The following is a 24860-nucleotide window of genomic DNA, read 5'->3' as shown; positions in this document are numbered from 1 at the left end:
CCAGGGATTGATCCCAAGTCTCTTGCATCTCCTGCACTGCAGGCTGATTCTTGACCGCTGAGCCACCGAGGGTGCCTGATGATGGCGAATATGATATTATAAAAAATAGAACAATCAAGATTTAAATGAATTTAATTTAATCCTCTCCCAGCATACTGAGAGGCAGCATAAGTGAATGTCTAAGGTCATGAACTCTGGAATCAGGCTGCTGCTGCTACTGCTGCTAAGTCACTTCAGTCGTGTCCGACTTTGTGCGACCCCATAGACAGCAGCCCACCAGGCTCCCCAGTCCCTGGGATTCTCCAGGCAAGAACCCTGGAGTGGGTTGCCATTTCCTTCTCCAATGATGAAAGTGAAAAGTGAAAGCGAAGCTGCTCAGTTGTGTCCAACTTGCAGTGACCCCAGGGACTGTAGCACCAGGCTCCCCCGTCCATGGGATTTTCCAGGCAAGAGTACTGGAGTGGGGTGCCATTGCCTTCTCCAAGCTACCTGGGTTCAAATCCAGATCCTGTTACTTCATGTGGTGTGACAAGTAACCTTTGTATGTCTCAGTTTTCTCATCTGTACAATGTGAACAGTAAGAGTACTTCTAGGATTTCTCTGTAAATGAAATGAGTGAAGTTTTTAAAGTACTTATTACAGGCCCTGGCATGTAGTAAAGGCTGTGGATGTGGTTATTTGTTTTCTGGTTTTTTTTTTTTCTGATTTATTGAGGTATAATTGACAAATAAAATTTGATATATATAAATAGTAAAAGAATTCTGCAGCTGTGTTTTTAATATATAAATGTAGGGCCATCCATATTGTAATCAGTTTCAGCTGAACCCAAATTAATGTGATTGTAGAATTTAGTTTAATCTACAAATATAGCTAAAATTCCCACAAACTAGTGACTCATTAGATTTTTTTTTTTTCTAACCACATTATTCTTTGGTTTGGCTTTTATAAGATGCACACACATACATGAATACCTGAAAAAAAAAATAAAGTAAAATAACTGACTACTACATGAACCAGCACAGCTGCTTCATTCCTGGTACTAAATAAATATCTGTATTGAATGAATAGAAAAAGCAATCAATTCAATAATCTTCATCTATTATGTTCCCTGAATCATAATCATATTTGATATACCATTTCCTCCAAAATGAGTAAATACAAAAATGTGGGAAAATATTAACTTTATATTTTAATATGTATCTCAAACACTCTAATAATCATGTCATTAAAAATAAGATCTAAACATTCCATCTTCATGACTTGGGTAAATAACAGGTTTTTATAAGTCTATTACTTTGTTTTCTCTAAAATAAACACCTTTAAAAAATACATTCTTATTTGAAACACATAATTTTCCTAATTGCTGAGGCTAGTATGTTGGGTATTGAGAAATTTCTTACCCTTAACACTTATTTTTTTCCTCTGTATATAAGATGTTAAGACAAGTTCTCTCTTATATATTAAATAAATAGAAGGTATTCATCTTGATTCTCAGATGAGCAAAATATAAACTGCTAACTTTTGAAGGCCCATTAAATTTTTTGGACCTACAGAGCAGCATTCAATCCACGGGGAGGGTAATTACCCAAATGGAGCCCCTAGGGCTTGTAAGAATCATTGGACCTTTAAGAAGCCAGCAACTGATTCTATTACCACTGTTAGGCCAGTGTTCTGATGCTTTCCTAAATGCTCATTTTGCAGAAATCCTTTTCTCTTCAATTAATACACTAAAATAAAACAAAGCCCGAATGAAAGCCCAAATCAACAAATTATGCTCTACTTACCATAATCTTTCCCCTTTATGATCTGTAGGATTCTGGCCGATGAGCTGTTCTTTCCATTGGAGTCTGAACAAAGTATTGTTAAATTGATGTTTATATCAGTGGGGTGTCGATCCACAGCGCATCTGTGAGAAAAGTGGGGACACTCATGAATTCCTACCAGGGTATGTTCCAAACTCAGAGATTCCTGACACAGGAACCCTCTGTGGGCTGGCAAGGATCCTAGGGAGGATTTAATTTGGAATCTCCAGAAACCGCCGAAGGAAACATCCTGTTTGTTTACTCTGTTGAAGTTTAATGAGCTCTGGAGTGTATTTCTTAATTTCTTGTGGTACCCCCCTCCATTATGAACGTGCATGCTGACTTAAAACATGTGTTAGTCTGTTGTTAAGGGAAAGCAAGGATATGATACCTGGGTAACATACAAGAGTAAGGACAGTGGTACCATCAACTCACACCTGCAACACATGCTACAGGATATGTGGTCCCTGAGTTGTGATGACCCAGCATTATGATGCTGTGGAAGTATTTCACGGTCAGTAGAAACTATACTTTGAGTTTTGACCTTCTCCCAAACTAATGACATGTGGTACAATACTCTCTTGTGATGCTGGGCAGAGGCAACTACAGTTCCCAGCAACTCACCATCACTAGGGGAATCGACGATGCATAGACAACCACTCTGTATCCCTACAACCATTCTGCTTTCCACTTTCGGCACAACATTTGATAAATATTGAAATATTTAATAAATATCTCATGAAAACATGAGACATTCAATTAAATGGCGTCCCTGGTGGCTCAGATGGTAAAGGATTGGCCTCCAATGAAGGAGACCCAGGTTCGATCCCTGGGTCAGGAAGATCCCCTGGAGAAGGGAATGGCTACCCACTCCAGTATTCTTGCCTGAGAAATCCCATGGACAGAGGAGCCTGGCAGGCTACAGTCCGTAGGGTCGCAAAGAGTCAGATACTACTACAGACACACATTCAATCAAATAGGCTCTGTGTTAATAGATTTTGCCTAATTGTACACTAATGTAAGTATTGTGAGCATGTTTAAAGTGGACTAGGCTAAGCTATGATGTTCGGTAGGTGACGACCATTAAGTGCCTTTTCCACTTATGGTATTTTCAACTTACAATGTTTTCACTGGGACTTAACCCCACTGTAAGACAAGGAAGGTATGTATTAGTTATAGTATTAATTTTGTGTTTCTTTTTTTAAAGATTTTTAAAAAAAATGTGGACCATTTTTAAAATGTCTTTATTGAATTTGTTGTAATACTGCTTCTGTTTTATTTTCTTGTTTTTAAGCTATGAGGCATTTGGGAATCTTAGTTCCCTGACCAGGGACTGAACTTGCACCCATTGCATTGAAAGGCAGTCTTAACCACTGGACCACAAGAGAAATCCCTTGTGTTTCTTAGATAGAATCAGTACATTCTAAAGTGTGGGCTGCCCTAACAAAGGGGAGCATGCACTCCAGTTTAAGGAATAAAATAAAGTTGGCCTCCACAACCACTAAAGTCCTTCACGTGGACTCTGACTTCATGTTCACCCCCAATCTGTGGCCAGAATATTTCTGTGACTTAAGCCACTGACTGTAAACTCTATAAGGAAAGGAACTATTTTTACCCTCTTCATCACTGTTATTTCTGTTCCTTAGTTCAAATCCAGGAATATAAGGAGGGCTCAATATTTGTTGAATGTTTCAGCAAACGAGTGACCAGGTATGGGGAGTGTGGGTTGAGGGAAGAATGAAATTGAATAATATTTTTGAAATTTTCAAAAATTTGGAAAACAGTCCTGCATTGTTTTCAGATTTCTTAAGCTTGGCATTACTGACATTTGGTGCCAGATATGTCTCTTTTTCTGAGAGGAAAAGGGGGCTGTTCTGAGCATTTTAGGATATTTAGCAGCATCTCTGGCCTCCACCCACTAGGTGTTAGTAGCATGAACTACTCCTTCTAATTTGTGGAAACAAAAAATGCTTCTAGACACTGCCAAATGCCCACTGATGGCAAAACCATCCCATTGGGGATCACTGCTTTAGGCCAACAAAATACATTCGTGACAGAAACAAAATCACTGGGAATTTTAAAGTAAATTAAAATTTTTTTAAAAAAATCCAAGAGTAGGGTCTGGGACATGAGTGACATAAGATTCATACGCAGCAATTATTTAAACAACAATGAGATAAAACCTGGTGGTGCCAGATGATCTCATTCACATTAGAGAAACTATAAGCCTGACAGTGAAAACAGTGGCTGACTTTATTTTTTGGGCTCCAAAATCACTGCAGATGGTGATTGCAGCCATGAAATTAAAAGATGCTTACTCATTGGAAGGAAAGTTATGACCAAGGGCCTCTCAAGAGTCTTCTCCAACACCACAGTTCAAAAGCATCATTTCTTCAGCGCTCAGCTTTCTTCACAATCCAACTCTCATATCCATACATGACCACTGGAAAAACCATAGCCTTGACTAGATGGACCTTTGTTGGCAAAGTAATGTCTCTACTTTGTAATATGCTGTCTAGGTTGGACTGCAAGGAGATCCAACCAGTCCATCCTAAAGGAGATCAGCTCTGGGTGTTCATTGAAGGACTGATGTTGAAGCTGAAACTCCAATATTTTGGCCACCTGATGCAAAGAGCCGACTCATTAGAAAAGACCCCGATGCTGGGAAAGATTGAAGGCGGGAGTAGAAGGGGACAACAAAGGATGAGATGGTTGGATGACATCACCGATTCAATGGACATGGGTTTGGGTGGACTCTGGAAGTTGGTGATGGATAGGGAGGCCTGGTGTGCTGCGGTTCGTGGGGTCACAAAGAGTCGGACAAGACTGAGCGACTGAATTGAACTGAAGCTTGATCTGCCAAAGGAGGGTAGCTGTTCTGTAGCCATAGTCCCTTTATTGTCCTCATTAATTCAGTGATTCCCAGAATACAGTGTTTGGCAGGGATCATGACGCAGACCTGCTGTGACTTAAGGTGGAACTAAGTCCATATAGGGTGACAAATTTTTCCTGTATTGGTTTTTCTTGAAGATGGAGAAACTCTGACCAAGAAAATAGTTTGACCTGTTTCTAACAAGAAAGAGGAAATCGGGAGGAAAAGGTGAGGTCTCCCAAAGGTGGAGTCTCTGGAGGCCATGAGATCTAGATCTGGCTGAGTACCAAATTCACTAAGGTCCACTTGGCCCTTTTAACCTTTTTTCAGTTCAGTCTCTCAGTCGTATCCCACTCTTTTCGACCCCATGGACTGCAGCATGCCAGGCCTCCCTGTCCATCACCAACTCCGGGAGCCTACTCAAACTCCATCATGTCAGTGATGCCATTCAACCATCTCATTCTCTGTTGTCCCCTTCTCCTCTTGCCCTCAATCTTTCCCAGCATCAGAGTCTTTTCAAATGGGTCAGTTCTTCACATCAGGTGGCCAAAGTATTGGAGTTTCAGCTTCAACATCAGTCCTTTCAATAAATATTCAGGACTGATTACCTTTAGGATGGACTGGTTGGATCTCCTTGCAGTCCAAGGGACTCTCAAGAATCTTCTCCAGCCTTTTTTAGTTTCTTATATAAAAAGAGCCCAGACAGTGAAACTTCTCTATATGATACTGTTGTTGTTGTTTAGTTGCTAAGTCATGTCCAATTCTTTGTGATTCCATGGACTGTACCCTGCCAGGCTCCTGTGTCCATGGAATTCTCCAGGCAAGAATACTGGAGTGGGTTGCCATTTCCTTCTCCAGGGGATCTTTCCGACCCAGGGACTGAACCCACCTTTCCTGCATTGTAGGTGGATCTTTACCACTGAGCCACCTGAGAAGCCCATATAATACTATACTCGTGTCATTAAACATGTATCCAACCCATAGGATGCACACAACACTAAGTGAAGTCAAAGTGCTACTCACTTAGTCGTGTCTGACTCTTTGCAACCCCATGGACTCTAGCCCACCAGGCTCCTCTGTCCATGGAATTCTTGAGGCAAGAATAATGGAGTGGGTTGCCATTCCCATCTCCAGGGGATCTTCCTGATTGAATCTGGGTCTCCTGCACTGTAGACAGATTCTTTCAGTTCAGTTAAGTTGCTCAGTCGTGTCTGACTCTTTGCGACCCCATGAATCACAGCACGCCAGGCATCCCTGTCCATCACCAACTCCCGGAGTTCACTCAAACTCATGTCCATTGAGTTGGTGATGCCATCCAGCCATCTCATCCTCTGTTGTCCCCTTCTCCTCCTGCCCCCAATCCCTCCCAGCATCAGGGTCTTTTCCAATGAGTCAACTCTTTGCATCAGGTGGCCAAAGTACTGGAGTTTCACATTTAGCATCAGTCCTTCCAAAGAATACCCAGGGCTGATCTCCTTCAGAATGGACTGGTTGGATCTCCTTGCAGCCCAAGGGACTTTCAAGAGTCTTCTCCAACACCACAGTTCAAAAGCATCACTTCTTTGGCACTCAGCACTAACCATCCAACTCTCACATCCATACATGACCACAGGAAAAACCATTGCCTTGATTAGATGGACCTTTGTTGGCAAAGTAATATCTCTGTTTTTGAATATGCTATCCAGGTTGGTCATAACTTTCCTTCCAAGGAGTAAGTGTCTTTTAATTTCATGGCTGCAATCACCATTTGCAGTGATTTTGGAGCCCCAAAAAATAAAGCCTGACACTGTTTTCACTGTTTCCCCATCTATTTGCCATGAAGTGATGGGACCGGATGCCATGATCTTCGTTTTCTGAATGTTGAGCTTTAAGCCAACTTTTTCACTCTCCACTTTCACTTTCATCAAGAGGCTTTTGAGTTCCTCTTCACTTTCTGCCATAAGGGTGGTATCATCTGCATATCTGAGGTTATTGATATTTCTCCAGGCAATCTTGATTCCAGCTTGTGTTTCTTCCAGCCCAGCGTTTCTCATGATGTACTCTGCATAGAAGTTAAATAAACAGGGTGACAATATACAGCCTTGACGAACTTCTTTTCCTATTTGGAACCAGTCTGTTGTTCCATGTCCAGTTCTAACTGTTGCTTCCTGATCTGCATATAGGTTTCTCAAGAGGCAGGTCAGGTAGTCTGGTATTCCCATCTCTTGAAGAATTTTCCACAGTTTATTGTGATCCACACAGTCAAAGGCTTTGGCATAGTCAATAAAGCAGAACTAGATGTTTTTCTGAAATTCTCTTGCTTTTTCGATGATCCAGTGGATGTTGGCAATTTGATCTCCAGTTCCTCTGCCTTTTCTAAAACCAGCTTGGACATCTGGAAGTTCATGGTTCATGTATTGCTGAAGCCTGGCTTGGAGAATTTTGAGCATTATTTTACTAGCGTGTGAGATGAGTGCAATTGTGGGGTAGTTTGAGCATTCTTTGGCATTGCTTTTCTTTGGGATTGGAATGAAAACTGACCTTTTCCAGTCCTGTGGCCACTGCTGACTTTTCCAAATTTGCTGGCATATTGAGTGCAGCGCTTTCACAGCATCATCTTTCAGGATTTGAAATAGCTCAACTGGAATTCCATCACCTCCACTAGCTTTGTTCGTAGTGATGCTTTCTAAGGCCCACTTGACTTCACATTCCACGATGTCTGGCTCTAGGTCAGTGATCACACCATTGTGGTTGTGATCTGGGTCACACATCTGGGTCACGACGATCTTTTTTGTACAGTTCTTCTGTGGATTCTTGCCATCTCTTCTTAATATCTTCTGCTTCTGTTAGGTCCATACCATTTCTGTCCTTTATCGAACCCATCTTTGCATGAAATGTTCCCTTGGTATCTCTAATTTTCTTGAAGAGATCTCTAGTCTTTCCCATTCTGTTGTTTTCCTCTATTTCTTTGCATTGATTGCTGAAGAAGGCTTTATCTCTCCTTGCTATTCTTCGGAACTCTGCATTCAGATGCTTATATCTTTCCTTTTCTCCTTTGCTTTTTGCTTCTCTTCTTTTCACAGCTATTTGTAAGGCCTCCCAGACAGCCATTTTGTTTTTTTGTATTTCTTTTCCATGGGGATGGTCTTGATCCCTGTCTCCTGTACAATGTCACGAACCTCCATCCATAGTTCATCAGGCACTCTGTCTATCAGATCTAGTCCCTTAAATTTATTTCTCACTTCCACTGTATAGTCATAAGGGATTTGATTTAGGTCATACCTGAACGGTCTAGTGGTTTTCCCTACTTTCTTTGATTTAATTCTGATTCTTTACCCTAATGTAAACCAGGGTCTTGGGTGGTAATGATGTGCCAGTGTAGGTTTCTCAATTGTAAAAAATGAGCATTTGGGTGGGGCATGTTGATAGTGAGGGAGGCAATGCTTGTGCAGGGGTTGTATGGGAAAATCTCTGTGCTTTTTGTTGAATTTTTCTGTGAACTTCAAACTAACCTAAAAATTAAAATGTCTTTTAAAAAGAGGAGAGGAGGCACCTGATGCCAGCTACCTGAAAGTGCTGGCTGACCGTTATCAGTAAGAGGATAAGCACAAGATTCTTGGCCTGCTGCTCTGCACCAAGGTGCTTAATAAGAGTCAGCTTTGCTCTGTAGGCAATAATTTTGGATTTTAGTTTCCTTTCTGCTTTATTAAATCCTCCTCTGCTTGAAATACTTTTGGAGGGAGGCATATTGTTCAGCCCTCTACTGCCGGAGGATGTAAGCCTCCACAGCACAGGCACTCTGCCACATGTAAGGTCTGTAAGGCACTCCGCCCTGTGTTTTTACACTGAGGGTCGGGACTCCCCGGGAGGGGTGCGTGAAGGGTCCGGTGGGATTGTGGTGACTCAGGCTGCTCTGACTTCAAAGTGCTGCTTTGTGGTGGTATCTGTGCATTCTGAGCTCCAGGAATGGAATGTGACAGTTTCCTCCACATCCTGAACCCACCTTAAGTATTCCCTGTCGCCCAGATTTTAAGATCTGCTGAGATGCCAAAAAGGAAATGAACTGTAGACTTGCACTTTGATGGAGGGGAGATGAAGGGCAGGAGGGATTATGAAAAGAGAAAGTTTGAGAAATACTCACCTTGCACATAATGAACACTCAATAAACATTAAATAGCAATAATAACTTAACGAGTAAATGAATAAATGTGGCCAGATATCCCTTAGTATGAGTCACAGACCACAGACTGAATGAAGCCTTCATCAAAGAAATGCTATACAGTATCATACTTCCTTGCATTTTTCAAGTGTATCCCAAATTTCTCATTCTACATACTTATTTTTTTTGGCTGGCACCGAGTGGCATATGGGATCTTAGTTCCCCAAGTAGGGATTGAACCCACATCCCCCGCAGTGGAAGTATGGAGTCCTAACCACTGGAGTGACAGGGAAGTCCCTCTAGTTAGTGGTCATTTCTTTATGATTCACTGTAGTATTCATGCCTGGAAAATCCCATGGACCGAGGAGCCTGGTGGGCTACAATCCATGGGGTTGCAAAGAGTCGGACACGACTGAGCGACCTGTGTGTGTGTGTGTGTGTGTGTGTGTAACAAACAATCAATCTGAATTCCTTTAACATTTATAATCTTTTTCAAGTAAAAAGTTAACATTTAGCTCAATTCCTTCCAAATGCCACCGAGTCATCTTATACTAAGTGAAGCTACGATAATAAGAACCATAATTTATTTAAAATCTATCAGGTGTGTCAGACACTCTAGTGCTTCACTTACAAGATTTATATTTAATAAGTACAGCATTCTTACAAGGTGGATAGTACCATCCTTATTTACTGTATGAGGAAATTAACATTTAGAAGTGTGTAAGACCTGGGTTCAATCCCTGGGTTGCGAAGATCCCCTGGAGGAGGGCATGGCAGCCCACTCCAGTACTCTTGCAGGGAGAATCCCATGGACAGAGGAGCCTGGCGGGCTGCAGTCCATGGGGTTGCAAAGAGTCGAACACGAATGAACAACTCAGCATGCACACAAGGACAGCAGAGGGTGAGATGGTCAGATAGCATTACTGACTCGAATGTGAGCAAACTCTGGGAGATACTGAAGGACAGGGGAGCCTGGCATGCTACCGTCTATGGGGTTGCAAAGAGTCAGATACAACTAAGTGACTGAACAACAGCAGAGACAAAGGTTTATTATTTGTCTGAAGTGTTCAGTTTGAAGTCTTAATCATGATCCTAGCCCACCAGTCTTTATCTAATAAGAACCCTCCAAAATGTTAAGGTGATTTTTCTCTGTGAATTTGTCCTTTGTCTTATCTAATCTGCCTTCTCAATGTGCTTCACACATGAATAGAAGAAAGAGAACAAAATCCTGGGTGACAACGAACCAGTGTGATTTTAGTGGCATAGTGTTGGCTGAGACTCTGCTCCGTGCCTGGAAACTCTCTTTTCCCCACTTTGTGAATCCCTGCTCTGCGGTAAGGCAGGAGAGAGAAGAGGCTTGTATTCTCACCTGCCTGGATCATGGAGGCCGTGGGCAAACACTTCTGGGGGCTGGTTGGTGCTGTTGAAGTGCGGGTTGCTCCTAGGTATGGAGTACGGCACGTGGCACATGTCAGTATCCACGTCCAGCCGGAGCACGGAACCTGTGAAGTCGCTGAGGGATCAGAGGACCGCGTAAGGGCTTTCTGTTCTTGTTACATATTTCAAGTACACTAAAGGCAGTGAGGTTGCTCTATGGCTAAAAAAATAAAAAAATAAAAACCACCTCCCCTCATTTGAGAAAAAACTATTAACATTCCAAATTCCACGTTGAGGGAAATGAAACCAGAGACTGTTTTGTTTCGGACCAGCACTGAGACACACACAGCCTGACAGTGACGGAAGGCTGTGGCATCGGTGGGGTACATCCTCTAAAATGTTTTTTTCCAATCCACGTGTTTAACATCCCCTGAGAAGTTCCACTGAGTGACATCAGTCCATTAGGCAGTGTGGAAGGTGGCTGCAGCACCACCCCCATGGGAGGAACTGGTGTGAGGACAGCTCAGGAGAGCGACTTTCAGAAATACTGCATCAGCAGATTTATTGAATTCCTCTTCATGCTACAAATGCAGATACTGATAATAACAGTTAAAGAATTTAACCAAGGTGATCTAATTCAGGTTTTAATTCACTTAAAGCAGTTTAGCATCAAGGGGCACCTGTTTCTCTGTTTTGTTTTTTACCTTAATCCATCCATTTCTTCCATATCATCCAGTGTGATCATCCCGTCACCGAGGATGATGTACAGAAAGCCGTCAGGACCGAAGAGCAGCTGTCCCCCCAGGTGCTTTCTGTGGAGTTCAGCGACTTCAAGAAATACTCTGGCTGTTCGTAGATCAACTTGATGGGGGTTTTTCCTATGTGGTGGGGACGAAACAAATCATGACTGTGAAATTTGTCAGGTGAACCCACAGAAAGTAAATAGGATACAAATAGGGAAGCACACACATGGCATGTAAATAAGCAAACATACTGAAGGTGAAGCTAATAAAAATTACAGAAAAATTACGTTAGTTTCTAGGTTTCCCAAGTGGCATTTAAGAGGAAAGAGAATTGTAGAAAATGCCAAAACTACCATTTTCCGCAATTTTCCTTAAAGACACAATCGGGATGGTCAGCCAGATGGAGACTGAGGTTTAACTATTGCCACCTGATGGTAAATTATTTGTAACTCCTAAACAAAAAATTACAAAGACACAGTGAGAAAAATAATATCAACCATCTTTTAATGATACCTGGATACTGTGTATTCCACAACTCTAAGAATATGATCATGAGGCCCCATAGCCCACCGTTCTTGGTTGGTGGTATAAGAGACGTATAGCTTTCCATTTTTCTTGTAATTGGGATGGAATGCAAGGCTTAGCAGTCCTCTTTCATCTCCTCCCTGCAGTCAAATGAAAAACACAAAGAATTGTGAAGTTAATTATGTTCTTTATTGTGTTTAAACTGGAACCCCCAAAAGAGTCCCTTTCTTCTTCCTGGATAATCTTTGTCCAAACTCTTTTCTTTCCTTCCTTGCCTACTGCACACACAAAAAGATGATAAAACATTTCACTTTGCAGAACTCTTTAAGGGCTAGAAAGAAGACAGTTGTCTTGTGTGGTTCTCTACGCATAAGACCCTCACACCACTTTTGTCAAGTGATTTGTGTATGTAATCTGGGGAAGCTAGGAAGACAAGTTTAAGCGCTGTGAAGAATTCTTTGCTGGGTTACTAGGTTGCTTGTAGTTCACAGAAGACAAATAAAAAGGTTCATAATCAGCAGTCACTTCTAATCCAAGTCTCCCAAACCTAAAACACAGTGCGGGCTGCCAACTCCCACTGTCTTGGCAATCTATTTAGAAAACAGTTAAATTGCTTGTGTAATATGTAAACCTTTGTTTTACCCTGGAGGCATCTACATCAGTTGTCACAACCATGGTGGTCTGTTCGTCATAGCTAGGTAATAAGCAGCCTTGGCCTAGAAATGAGCTATTTTTACATAGATCCTTTCGCTGCCTTGAGTTTTTTCTTTATAGAAAGATGGAGAAATGAGAGGAGAGCTAAAAGCCAGAGCTGGGGTGGGGGTGGGAAAAATCCTAGAGAGGAAAGGGGACACTAGGAAATAAAAGAAAAATCCCAAACAACTTTCTTTTGTTATTATATGTATGTCAAGAATTGTATACATTAGGCATGCCAAATGCTGTAACAATTAAAACATCATCGTGTGCTTAAATAGAAAGGCATTTTATCTTTATTTTCTGCTAATTCAGCTTGATGAAACTCAATATGGTCTTAGCATTTGTTTTATCCCACAAGTAGTCTAGGAATTTCTATAATGAAATCAAAGCATCTAAAATTATCGAGATCAGATACTTCAAGTTCACATCCTGGTAAGCCAGTGAGCAATTCATCTGTAGTCTGCCAAGTTATGTACAATGGTGAAAAATGTGACCGAACCTGCCCTTAGGACATCACCTTATCCATGCTATTTCATTAAACAGCACATCTCTTAGGGTGAAAAGCTGTAAGTTACTCCTTAGATGTGTCAGAGAATCAAAACCAGCCTCTAATACTGCAATTTTTTCACTGGGTTATACTCCATCATTCTCCTGCCTTTGTTCCCCAGAATAGCTTGTGTTACTAGAAATGTATGATACTGTTTGTATGCTACATGGATTTGTGAATTTCAAGTTCTAGGCATAAAAGATTACTTTTAATAAACATTGTTTATTTCCTGGATTAGAGAAAAACTGCTTTCATATGTATGCCATCCAAAGCCGAAACGTCCAAACTTTAAGTGTGTGTAAGTAATAAAGTGGGTGCAACTATCCCAGAACTACCAAGTTATTATTCAAATGTCCAAAAAGCCAGCCTCTTCATCTGCATATCACAATATGATTAATTTTAATTTTAACAATGAGAACTATCTCACTGAAGGGTAAGTCTTTATGACTTTATGAATGAGCCTGTTTTTTTGGATTATCTCATTATGATGATTTTAATATTGACTCATCTTTCTTCCTACATCTTAATTAAATAGATAGCTCTTGCCTTTCTTGTGAGACATTGAAAACAGGGATGTGTAACTAGTATTTGATTATAGAAAAACCACTGCACATCTAAACCACCCTGATGGCTGAAGAAGGAGGTTTAGGGGTGGTCATACATAGTTTTGTTTGTAATTAATTCCTCTTCCGATACATCCCCCTCTAAAGCTGTGAATGCAGGTTAAGTACTGCTGCCCACTTCACAAATGTTTGTGTTCCACTAGAAGAAGGTTTTGTTGAAAGTAGTTCTTTTGTAGTCTTTAATCAAATCATCTGAAAGACAATTTGAACTGGCTAGCAACATGGTTTAAAACGGTGCTGGTTGCTTTTTGGGAATTAGGTGTAGAATTCATGCACTGTAGAGAGACAGACAGAAAAAGAGATTTAAATAAATCCACAAGTGATAGAAGACAGTTGTTTACCTTAGAGATGGATGTAAATCACGAATGAATTTGGAGTTGGGGGGGCATCGCTGACTTTTACTAAAGGGCCAAATATGGAGACAGAATGAGACATCTGAATGACAAGTAAATAAATCAAGAAAGTCATTTCGAAAATGTCCTGAATTTTTCAGGTTATAGGATTTACATTTGTTTAGGTGGTACTAGTGGTAAAGAACTCTCCCGCCAATGCAGGAAACACAAGAGACGCAGGTTTGATCCCTGGGTCAGGAAGATCCCTGGACGAGGGCATGGCAACCCATTCCAGTATTCTTGCCTGGAGAATGCCATGGGCAGAAGAGCCTGGTGGGCTACAGTCCATAGGGTCGCACAGAGTCGGACAAGACTGAAGCGACTTAGCACACACACAATAATTACACATGATTTCACTTTTCTAAAGTCAATTTCCAGGTGCAAAGTAGTGTTCTGGGTGGTTTAGAAACAGGACTAATGACTCAATCATTTCAGGGAAATACTCACTTTCATAATTATAGTGATGAAAAAATTTAATATACTATGTAAACATCCTAGGGTGTCTCTCCAAACTAGCTTTTTAAATTTTATCATATAACAACACAATTCAGAGATTGGGAAGGAAGGATATTTGACTCCTGTTGGGATTTTAAAGTATTGGTAGGCTCACATTTAGCTTGAATTAGCCTGCAGAGGTATGCTGTCCATTTAAAGCATGTTACAAATCATAAGAATGGAGAAGTATGTCGATTGGACACTGAAGTTTTAACTTTGGGCCAGGGTCAGAGGCTATAATGCCAGAACCACCATCAGATTTTTGAGGCTCCCAGACCTTCTGTGGTTGCTTCCACCAGTCTTCATCAGCGCATTGCCGCCTGAGAGCCTAAGTGTTGGCCCCTGGCGCCAGGATTGAAAAAATGGCCCAGCTCTCGCAGGCTCATCAAAAAGCCCTTATGTTAATGTTCCCGTCTTTTTACTCTTTCCCATTCTTTGCCTTCATTATGTGTAGTTTTATGGAATGAAAACCAAGCACTCCTCCCAGAAATATCAAATTATTGCACTGTTTCTGCTGAGCATCTGGGGGGAATGAACCTCTAGTGATTAATTAGTTCAACAAAGTTGCCTTAAAAGGGAGACAAACAGTCCTAGATGGCACATGGAAGCTCCGCGGTGCAGGGAGCCACATCTTTCCAAACGACGCTGACTTCTAACATCGTACTTGTGAAAACTGTTAACCTGATGTCCCAAATGTTTACCCTGAGTGATGTGAGAAAGAGTAATGTGTCCAAATATTCACATTATACTTTGTACTTTATTACTAATACCAAATGCTCTGTGTGTGTGTCTGCTGCTGGGAGTGACCATCACTGCCTGGACCAAACGGGCAAAAACTAGTTTACAACAACACTTAAGAGTTTCCTCTATTTGGATAATGCTGTTTTTTTTTTTTTTCTCCAAGTTCACTGACTGAAGCTTCAACAGAATATCATTATAGGCTCCCATGAGCCCCTTTCTTCCCTGTGCCCAGGCCTCTCAATACCACATCAACTTCTGGACAGCCTCTCACCAAGCACCAAGGGCCCCTCAAAATCAGGTACTTGCATGATTTGAAAATAATGTCCCTATACACTTTGAAACCCTGAGATCAACCCATGTTTCAGGGTGCATCATAAAACCCTCCTTAGGAACTTTTGTTAAGTAGTTAACTACCATTATAATCATCGTCCAGCTCTCAGGAACAATTTCACAGGTCAGCAGAAAAGAGACAAAGCCCATAAGCAAAGGGTATTGATGACTTTCATGTAAGTACAAGATGAGATCTAGTCCTACAGTTTTGAGATAAACTCTTCCCTGGTGAACACATCAAAGTTCTAACCAAATGACCACAAATATTCCTCTTTGAAGAAAATGAAGCAGCTGTTGAAAAAGACAGGGAATGATGAGATGATTCTAACAGGAAGTATGTTTTACGTTTTTAATAGAAATTGTTGGGTATGGCCTTTCATTATGATATTTTAAAGAAAACATTCCAATGTTTTCATATTTCAATGTGGCTAAAGTTAATTTTTTTCTGATTTCTGCCTACTTTAAAACTGGCCTTAATATTTTCTATTTGGCAATTGACTTGTGTATTTTAGGAAACAGGGTTGGGCTGCACTGAGTTGGAAGCATCACTTCTCATTTTTCCATAGTTTGCTTAGTGAGCCTTTGGCAAGTGACTGGCTTCAAGGTCAGTGATCCATAGAACAGCCCTATGGTATAGACAAAGCAAGGAAATGTAAAGTAAATAAGGCACTCCCTGTTACTGTCTTGTCAGACAAAAGCGCATTGAACACTCACCCAGCAAATATTTATTGAATATCTACTGCATGTTAGGATTTAACACTCACCCAGCAAATATTTAGTGAATATCTACTGCGTGTTAGGCATTATACTTGGCACCAGGGGTAAGATAATCAACAAGAACCAATTTCTGTCTTCCAGGTGCTTATCCAAGGAAGCAGGTAACAAAGTTTTCAGTTGTTATTTCCCCTATAAATTCTTTATGATGCTAATTTGAGATGCAGGGCAGTTAATGCTACACTATTAGAAATATGCATGGCCCCAAACCAAGCATTAAAGAGAGTAAATAGCTATTCTGGGTAACTTCTGACACGAAGTTTAATTAGCATATTTTCACTGAGGTTTCTCCACTCTAAAACATGGTAAAAAAAAAAAAGAAAAAACCTTGATTTTATGACAGATAAATTACATGAAGATTAGGCAGAGTGTCTGCAAATAGTAAAACCATCTTCTAAATTTATCTTACATCTGTTACCCAGAAAAACACATATGAATGAAGACCTCTGATAGAACTTTTGTTCTCTTAGTAATGAAGGAGTTTCTAGGAATTAACATAAGAACAGACTGGTGGCACTTAGAATTCTCTATAAAATATATACTTTTATTAAAAGACAAGTCACACATTTCCTTTATTAATTGTCATTAATGTCTATGTTTTAATGGCACATTATCAGGAAAGGAACAAGAGAACTTGGAGACCAATGTGAGCCCCTCCCCGTGCAAGCCTGTGCTTCTTAGATTGGAACCTTTTGCTATTCAGAAATGACAAACAGGTTTATTTGAGAACTGTTCATTCAAATACAATACCAGGTTTCTATTACTGCTGTAAAAAGTCATCATAAACTTAGTGGCTCAAAACAATACAAATGTATTATCTTAAAATTAGTAAGTTAGAATCCAACACAGGTCTCACCAGGCTAAAGAATTGTGTTTTCAGAACCATGGTCCTTTCTAGAAGCTCTTAGAGGAGAAGTCATTTCCTGTTTCAACTTCAAGCCCCCTGGCATTCCTTGGATGCTGCTGCCTTCCTTCCATCTTCAAAGTCAATAATAGCAGGGTTGAATTCTCGTATCTCACACTCTGACCTCCTCTGCTGTCCTCTCTACTTTTAGGAATTGTAATGACATTGAACCCACCCAGATAATTCAGTATAATCTCAAACCCATTGCAACCTCCATTCCCCTTTGCCAATTAGGATGAGGAAATCTTTGGGGGGAGCTTTCCTGGTGGCTCAGATGATAAAGAAATGGCCTGCAACGCAGGAGCCCCAGGTTTGATCCATGGTTTGGGAAGATCTCCTGGAGAAGGGAATACCCACTCCAGTATTCTTGCCTGGAGGATTCCATGGACAGAGGAACCTGGCGGGCTATAGTCCATGGGGTCGCAAAGAGTCAGACATAACTGAGCGACTTTCACTCACTAACATCTGTTGGGGAGGGGCATTTTCTGCCTACTACGTGGCTATTTTAATCTGTTTTTTAAAAAGGATCCTAAGCACTGATGACTTGAGCCATCTTGGCCGTGTCCTGAAAGATAGGACTAATGAAGCTCACCAATACATTCATAAGGAGATATCTAAGGAGATTCCTGGTGCTGGAGAAGACTCTTGAGAGTCCCTTGGACAACGAGGAGATCAAACCAGTGGATCATCAAGGAAATCAACCCTGAATACTCATTGGAAGGACTGATGCTGAAACTGAAACTCCAATACTTTAGCCACCTGATGTGAAGACCCAGCTCATTGGGAAAGACCCTGATGCAGAAAAATATTGAAGGCAGGAGGACAAAGGGATGACAGAGGATGAGATGGCTAGATAGCATACCGATTCAATGGACGTGAACTTGGGCCATCTCCGGTAGATAGCAAGAGACAGGGAAGCCTGGCATGCTGCAGTTCACAGGTTCGCAAAAGTTAAGACCTGACTTAGGGACTGAACAAGAACAGCAGCAACGCCCTTTCACAGCAAGCGCTGTCTCTCAGCTGTCAGTATCACAAGAACAACCAACACCCTTCAAAGTGAGGTGGAAGCACTTTTCAGAACGGAGGAGGAGAAAGTGGAGACCATCTCTATGTGGGCACAGATGAACTCAGTCAAGAGCAGAACTCCTGTATTAACCACAGGATGCAAAGAAGGTAAAATCAATGGAGGCAAACCATTTCCAAGCACTAGACGACCTCAATCTCACTAAAACTTTATTTTGGCTTGTTGGTAAGTTTTGAAAAGCACTGTATTCATTTCTCCACAACTCCTGGAAAAGATGAGAAGCACTGCTTTTCAATAGTTTCCAAAGTCTAATTTGGTCTCCGAAGAGGAGTCAATCTCCTGAAGAACCCAGAGGGTTTATGGCAGGGGCTGCTTGATGTTACAGCACAGCATGATGTGGGCTGTTGTATAATACAATGAAAAATATACTTGATTTTTTGGCCCTGTTTCTTGGCACAGAACTCTTAAAACCACTGGAATTTCCTGAGTGATAGGAGCATCTTTTGTTCTTCATTAGCCCTACCTGAGTTTGTGCTAACAAAGTGACTTGGTATTTCCCCTAGTCCCCATAGGTTCAGGGCTTCCCTGGTGGCTCAGGAGTAAAGAATTCACTTGTAACGCAGGAGATGTGGGTTCGATCCCTGGGTCAGGAAAATCCCCTGGAGAAGGAAATGGCAACCCACTCCAGTATTCTTGCCTGGGAAATCTCATGGACAGAGGAGCCGGGCAGGCTACAGTCCACAGGGTTGCAAAGAGTCAGACACAACTGAACAACTGAACAACAATCACAATAGATAGCTTCAGGATGGAGATTGGTAGCCAGAGGAGCCAAAAGGTGTAACTGGGGGATTAGAACTTTCAGTCCCACCTGCCAACCTCCCGGGAGAGAGGGACTGGAGGTTGAGTTCAATCACCAATGGTCATGATTTCATCAATCAATGAAGCCTCCATAAACCCTTAAGTGGTGGAGTCTGGAGAGCTCCCAGGTGGGTCAACATATTGAAGTACTGGAGGGTGGCGCCCCTGGAGAAGGCATGGGAGCTCTATGTCCCCCTAACTTCTATACCTTGTCCTACGCTCCCTTGTAACTAACTGCTCCTGAGTTATAGCTTTTATAACAAACCTGTGGTGAAAAGTGAAAGTATTAGTCACTCAGTCGTGTCTGACTATTTTCAACTCCGGGGGTCTTATAGCCTGCCAGGCTCTTCTGTTCATGGAATTCTCCAGGCTAGAATACTAGAGTGGGTAGCCATTTCCTTCTCCAGGGGATCTTCCCAACGCAGGGATCAAACTCAGGCCTCCCACACTGCAGGCAGATTCTTTACCATCTGAGCCACAGGGGAAGTCCAACAAACCTGTAATAGTAAGTAAAGCAATTTCCTGAGCTCTGTCAGTTGCTCTATGAGTTACTGAGCCTGGGGAGAGAACCCCCAAATATGTAGTCAGCTGGGCAGAAATGTGGGTAGTGTGGGGACCCATTTATAGCTGGTGTCTGTAGGGGAGGCAGTCTTGTAGGATTGAACCCTTAATCTGTGGGGTCTGGGTGCACTCTGGATAGTTAGTGTCAGAAATGAACTGAACTGTTGAACACCCAGTGAGTGCTGGAGAATTGCTTCATGTGAGAAAAACCACCCCCCAAACCAAAAAACAAACAAAAAAAAAACAACAAAAAAACCTCTGTCATTTGGTGTCAGAAAACATTCCAGAAAAAACCTGAGAGTTTCTTTAGCTCTGGGATCTAATGCCTGATGATCTGAGGTGGAGCTGATGTAATAAAAATAGAAATAAAGTGCACAATAAATGTAATGAACTTGAATTATCCAGAAAGCATCCACCCACCCTGCCCATGGAAAAACTCTCTTCCAGGACACCAGTCCCTGGCGCCCAGAAGGCTGGGGACCGTGGCTCTATACCACTCATCCTCTTTCTAGGAAGGAGTTCATGGTCAACTCTATCGAAGAAGTCTAAGTTATACTTGGAATGATTTGGTAGTCTTCCTGTTGTACAAATTTTATTTTGGAAGTGGACCTTTTTATAAAATATCTTGTGCCATTTTATTACTCACTCTGCTGGCTTTTCTTACTTTCACTGTTCTCTGAGCATGAAACCACAATATACTGAGGCTCTATCACTTACAGTACTAACTCTCCCCTTTCCTTTAAAACTGCCTCTATTTTTCCAGATTCGGCTTTTCTTTTAAATAAGTCTGTCTGTAACTTACTCCCTCTGAGTTTCCTGATAATGAATGCACTTCGCGGCACTGTCTTGTCTCCTTAAGGCCTCTGTTATGCTTAATTGTATTTACCCTCTGTTCCAGTGCTTTAAAAAAGTATTTACAGTTTTCAAATGCTGGCGGGACCCATGCTCGCCTGGACCACACTCTGACAAAGAGGTCCGTCCTGCTTCACATGAAGTTGGAGAACTGCTAGGAGATACCCCAGTAAGTCAGAGCTTTTAGGAAGTGTTTTATGGGGTATATAATTTCTGGTATGTAGCAATTGGGCCACGTCAAATGTACATTTAGGGCTGTACATTTTATCTTCTGATGGTAGCAAATGCAAAAACAGACGAGAAAAGCACAAATGAGGGGATAAAAGATATTCGAGATGGAGACTAGCTACCTCAAAGTCACAGTACCCTCTTCAACGATTCTCTTCCCCACTCTTTTCAAGCATAAACAAAATAAATCAGTCACACTGGGTTTAAGTAATGACCTGCATGGAGGCAAGATACCAGAAGTGGTTATTTTCTAGAATTTAAAGCTTTCCAGCTGCTTCTTATTCCATGTACTAATATTCTCTTGACATCTTATGCTGATGGGGAAGAAAGTATACACATATTCAGTTATATAGGTAAAAACTGTTATGATCACAATAACTTACATCTGGGTGTACATGATTTATTTTATACTTTATTTTAAACTTTATAAGTTTATTTTAAACTTTAAATTGTGAATGGAACCAACTTTCCATCTGAACTGTGATATCTGATACAGGATGGCACATTAGAGAGTGGATTGACTTATTCCTTTTATACTATCCAGGCAGCAGTTAGTTGCTGTAGAACCTTTAATATATGCTGCCCAGGGAATCCAATATAGTATCAGGGAATGGCTTGGATACTAAGGACTATTTGGCTCAATATGGGTCAAGTATTATTAATAATAATATCTGTCATACTCCAGAGTTCAGTTCTCCAAAATATCTTCTCTAAAAGAAAAAAAGAATGCTTCAATAAAACTAAATTGTGTGGAACATCTATTTGAAATAATGACAAAATACTAAAGCTACAAAATGTATAAACCCTTTTTAAAAACAGAATCCTAGCATTAAACACTTTTCTGAAGAAGAAAATGTATAGCGATGTTGGCAACACTTTTAAAGAAAGCTCTTATGTTATGTTTAGGGTACCGGAAAATAAATTAACAAAAGCTTTGATAAAAACTACAAGGACATTCACGGAATTAAAAATGAATAGGGAATTCCCTAATTGTCCAGTGGTTAGAACTCTGCACCTTCACTGCCGGGGCCTCAAGTTCATAACTGGTAGAGAACTAAGATCCTACAAGCAGAGAGGTGTGGCCAGAACAAAACCAAAAACAAACAAAATGAATAAAAATGATAATCAGAAAAGACTGTAGCTACATTAAACTCTTCTATTATAACCTACAGGTTTAATACTTGTTGGGCCTCAGATTTTTAAAAGTACACATTTCCTGTATAACATAGGATATTCAAATATATAATACATACATTAATATATAACTGAATCACTTTGCTGTATACATGAAACTAACATAATACTGTGAATCAACTATACTTCAAATAAATAAATAAAAATTAAAAAGACACATTTCTAGATTGAATTGAAAACGAGTAAAATATTGGGCAGCTACATTTTGGGACATAGCATATCAGATATGTAAATTAGGACCTAGACCAATTCTCCATTAGACTGTAATGTTATTAAAGGGAGGGGCCTGATCTTGGTATTTCTAGTGTCTTACAAGCAGAAGCCTTGTCATAAATGGTAGCATGCACTGAGCACTTACTGTGCGCCAGAGACCATGCTAAGTAATTTGTAAGCATTATCTTGTTAAAACTTTATAAAAACTCTAAAGTTTAATACTATTTTATTATTATCTTTACTTTATGGATAGAGACACAGAGACGTAAAGGATTTGAATAACTTGGCCCAAATGTACAACTACAAGAGGCAAAAGAGAGATTACCTGGCTGGAGGAGAACGAATGTAAACTGTTATGTTCCACCACCTCACCAAATATTCCCTAAATGAAGACAGGAACAAACACAAAATAGATTGTATTCTCTCATCAGCATCTACTGTTTACGGACTGAGGCAGTATTGAAATAGTCTTAATTAAGTTTACAAAGCTTGGCAGGAGAATGAAATGAAGCTTATACATCAGTTATTTGAAAACAAAGGTTAACTTAGGCTTTAGGGCAATGCACTGATAAACGGACTATCTGGGGAAAAAAAAAATCCCGAATTTGTGTATATTTCTGTGGTGTAAATACCCTCACCATGGCCCATTTTAAACTGGTAACTTGATGTCTCTGACTGTGGTGTATGAAGAGCTGAGCACAGTTAGCTCTGGCAAACCCAGGACCACCACTGTAGAGTCTTTCTATTCTTCAAGACTCAGTTAATAACACTCTTTCTCTCCACTAGTATTGTGCTCTTATCTTTCATCCCCTGCTTTACAGTTTTATCAAACTTGTTCCTTTCAAAGAGAAGTACCCAAATCATTTTGTAAATTGAACAGGGGTTCAAAATACTAAGTGAAACATTAATTAAAGATGATATTTTTAGATGAAACAATACATAACAACTAGTCTGGTCCAGTGGCTAGGACTCCTTGCTTCCAATGCAAGGACCGAGGGTTTAATCCTTGCTTGAGGAACTAAGATTCAACACGTGGCTTGGTGCAGCCAAAAACAAAGTAAAACCAAAAAACTGGTCTACAGTGAAAAAATAGAGTAGAGAGCTCAACAATCCTTTCAAGGAGTTTATTTGGTTATTTAATGGGCAAGAAAGGCAAATTAAAATTCCTTGGCAAAGATCTCTCCTCCTTCTCATAAAGTTGCTCAGATAATCAAAGAAGACAATGAATGAAAAATCATTTTTATAAATTCCAAAGTGCAATTTGAAAGGAAGATATAGCTATTACAATGGACAGTGAGGTAAAAGCCATCCTCAAACTCAATCAATCCACTAAATACTAAGATTTTGGAAGGGAATATGATTTTGAAGCAGAGAATGTGTAGCCCTATATTTGAGTCAGATGAGGAATGCATTTAAATTGTGTAGCGGAAGTATTATCTTGCCGGCTACCATCTGAAGAACTTTTGGACTTCAGAAAATTGCAGGCATGGAAAGGCACGTTGATATTTATATTTAGCACCAGGCTTACCACACACTTTTGATAAAGATCTGTCTATATTTCTTCAGAAGATGTAGACGGCATGTGTTAACAGTGGCTTATTAATGAATGATTTGCAAAACTCGAGGTAATCTGAATTTTTATCCTAGCATTGAAACATATATACCTAGCTACTGCTACTGCAGGAATTTTATATTTTTTTTCAGTTAAATATATATATATATACCCACACATATACTCAGTTAAATATATATATATATAAACACTATATATATATTCTTTATAGTATTCTCTAAAGTTAAAGAGATTTCTGTAGTAAACGAAGAAGAATGGAAGAAACAAATTAACCCCAACATTTGTGTTTACTAATAATACACATGGCAAGTCACAATATTTTCTCCCCTCTAAAAACAAACTCTATGTAAAAATGCACTTCCAAGATTTATGACAGAAAAATCTGCATTCTTGGTATTGGCAAACAGCTGGGAAAATTACCTCAGAGCAGTATTGACTGACATAACAGATATTTAAATAAATTTTTAAAAGACACTTAAATTTAGATTCAAATTTGAATATCTGGTTATGAACTAAGAAAAAATTTTAAATTATTCAGTGTGTGAAAGTATGTACATTAAAATATACATCTCCCCAAAGATTAGATGATGCTATGGAATAAAGGAAATATTTGTTTATGATGGGGAGTTTCAACTTTTACTTTCCTTACTCTCTCAAATATTTCCTTTTCAGGGTCATTCTTTTTTTTTTTTAGGATCATTCTTAAAATGTAAATATTTTTAAAAAATTATTAAATTGATAAATATTCGGCAAACCTTGTTAGAAGAGCAAATAATTCCTTTGAAAGATGATTTAGAAAATACCTTAATGTTTTCAAACCACAAGACTGTATTTTATTTAATGGGCAAGAAGTGTTGTTCTATTGTTTGCTAGCTTGGAAATCTCTTTCTTAGAATGTCTTAGTCTGTCATAAAGAAAAGTAATTTTTCACAATTTATTAATAAAGGTCTAACAGAATTAAGGATTATTAACTTTTATAATAAAAGTAAAAATTTTGATGAAATTATTAGAAATATTAAATTTTTATATTGAAAGCTAAAGAAATAAAATAGACTCATATGATTTCATTTACCATCTTTAAAGCTAATATTTTTGTGGCATAAAATCTGACCATTTTATTTTAGACATTAAATCCAAGGATATAATATTTTCCTCTGCTTTATACCTTTTTATCTGAAAAATCTTTTTCTTCCTGTCAAAAAATGGAATATTCAGGGTCTTTTCAATGAAAATAGAAAAGGAAAAATCACAATATTAAGTATTAATGCTTCACTCCAGCTACAGGTACAAAATATTAAGTGAATTTGACCTCTTGCTTTTATAAAGTTTGTTTTTTATGATGTGTGGCTAATATGGTGGTCATGCAGCTAAAAGCATTATCTTCACATCATTATACAG

General features: G+C 39.8%; 1 protein-coding gene across 1 annotated transcript in view; it reads right to left on the bottom strand.

Annotated features, from left to right (window-relative positions):
* Positions 1–24860, bottom strand: part of LOC102407049 (hedgehog interacting protein) — a 113793-nt gene that overhangs the window by 36375 nt on the left and 52558 nt on the right. The window contains exons 5-8 of the mRNA XM_006063792.3: positions 11446–11597; positions 10894–11067; positions 10182–10325; positions 1785–1906 (exon numbers count right to left, since the gene is read on the bottom strand). Coding sequence (XP_006063854.2) covers positions 1785–1906; positions 10182–10325; positions 10894–11067; positions 11446–11597 — 592 coding nt within the window. The remainder of the gene's footprint in view (positions 1–1784; positions 1907–10181; positions 10326–10893; positions 11068–11445; positions 11598–24860) is intronic.

This window comes from Bubalus bubalis, chromosome 17 (genome assembly GCF_019923935.1).
Source record: "Bubalus bubalis isolate 160015118507 breed Murrah chromosome 17, NDDB_SH_1, whole genome shotgun sequence".
NCBI lineage: Eukaryota > Metazoa > Chordata > Mammalia > Artiodactyla > Bovidae > Bubalus > Bubalus bubalis.
Note: the sequence above shows the minus strand (reverse complement) of the source record. Positions and strands in the feature narration are given on the sequence as shown.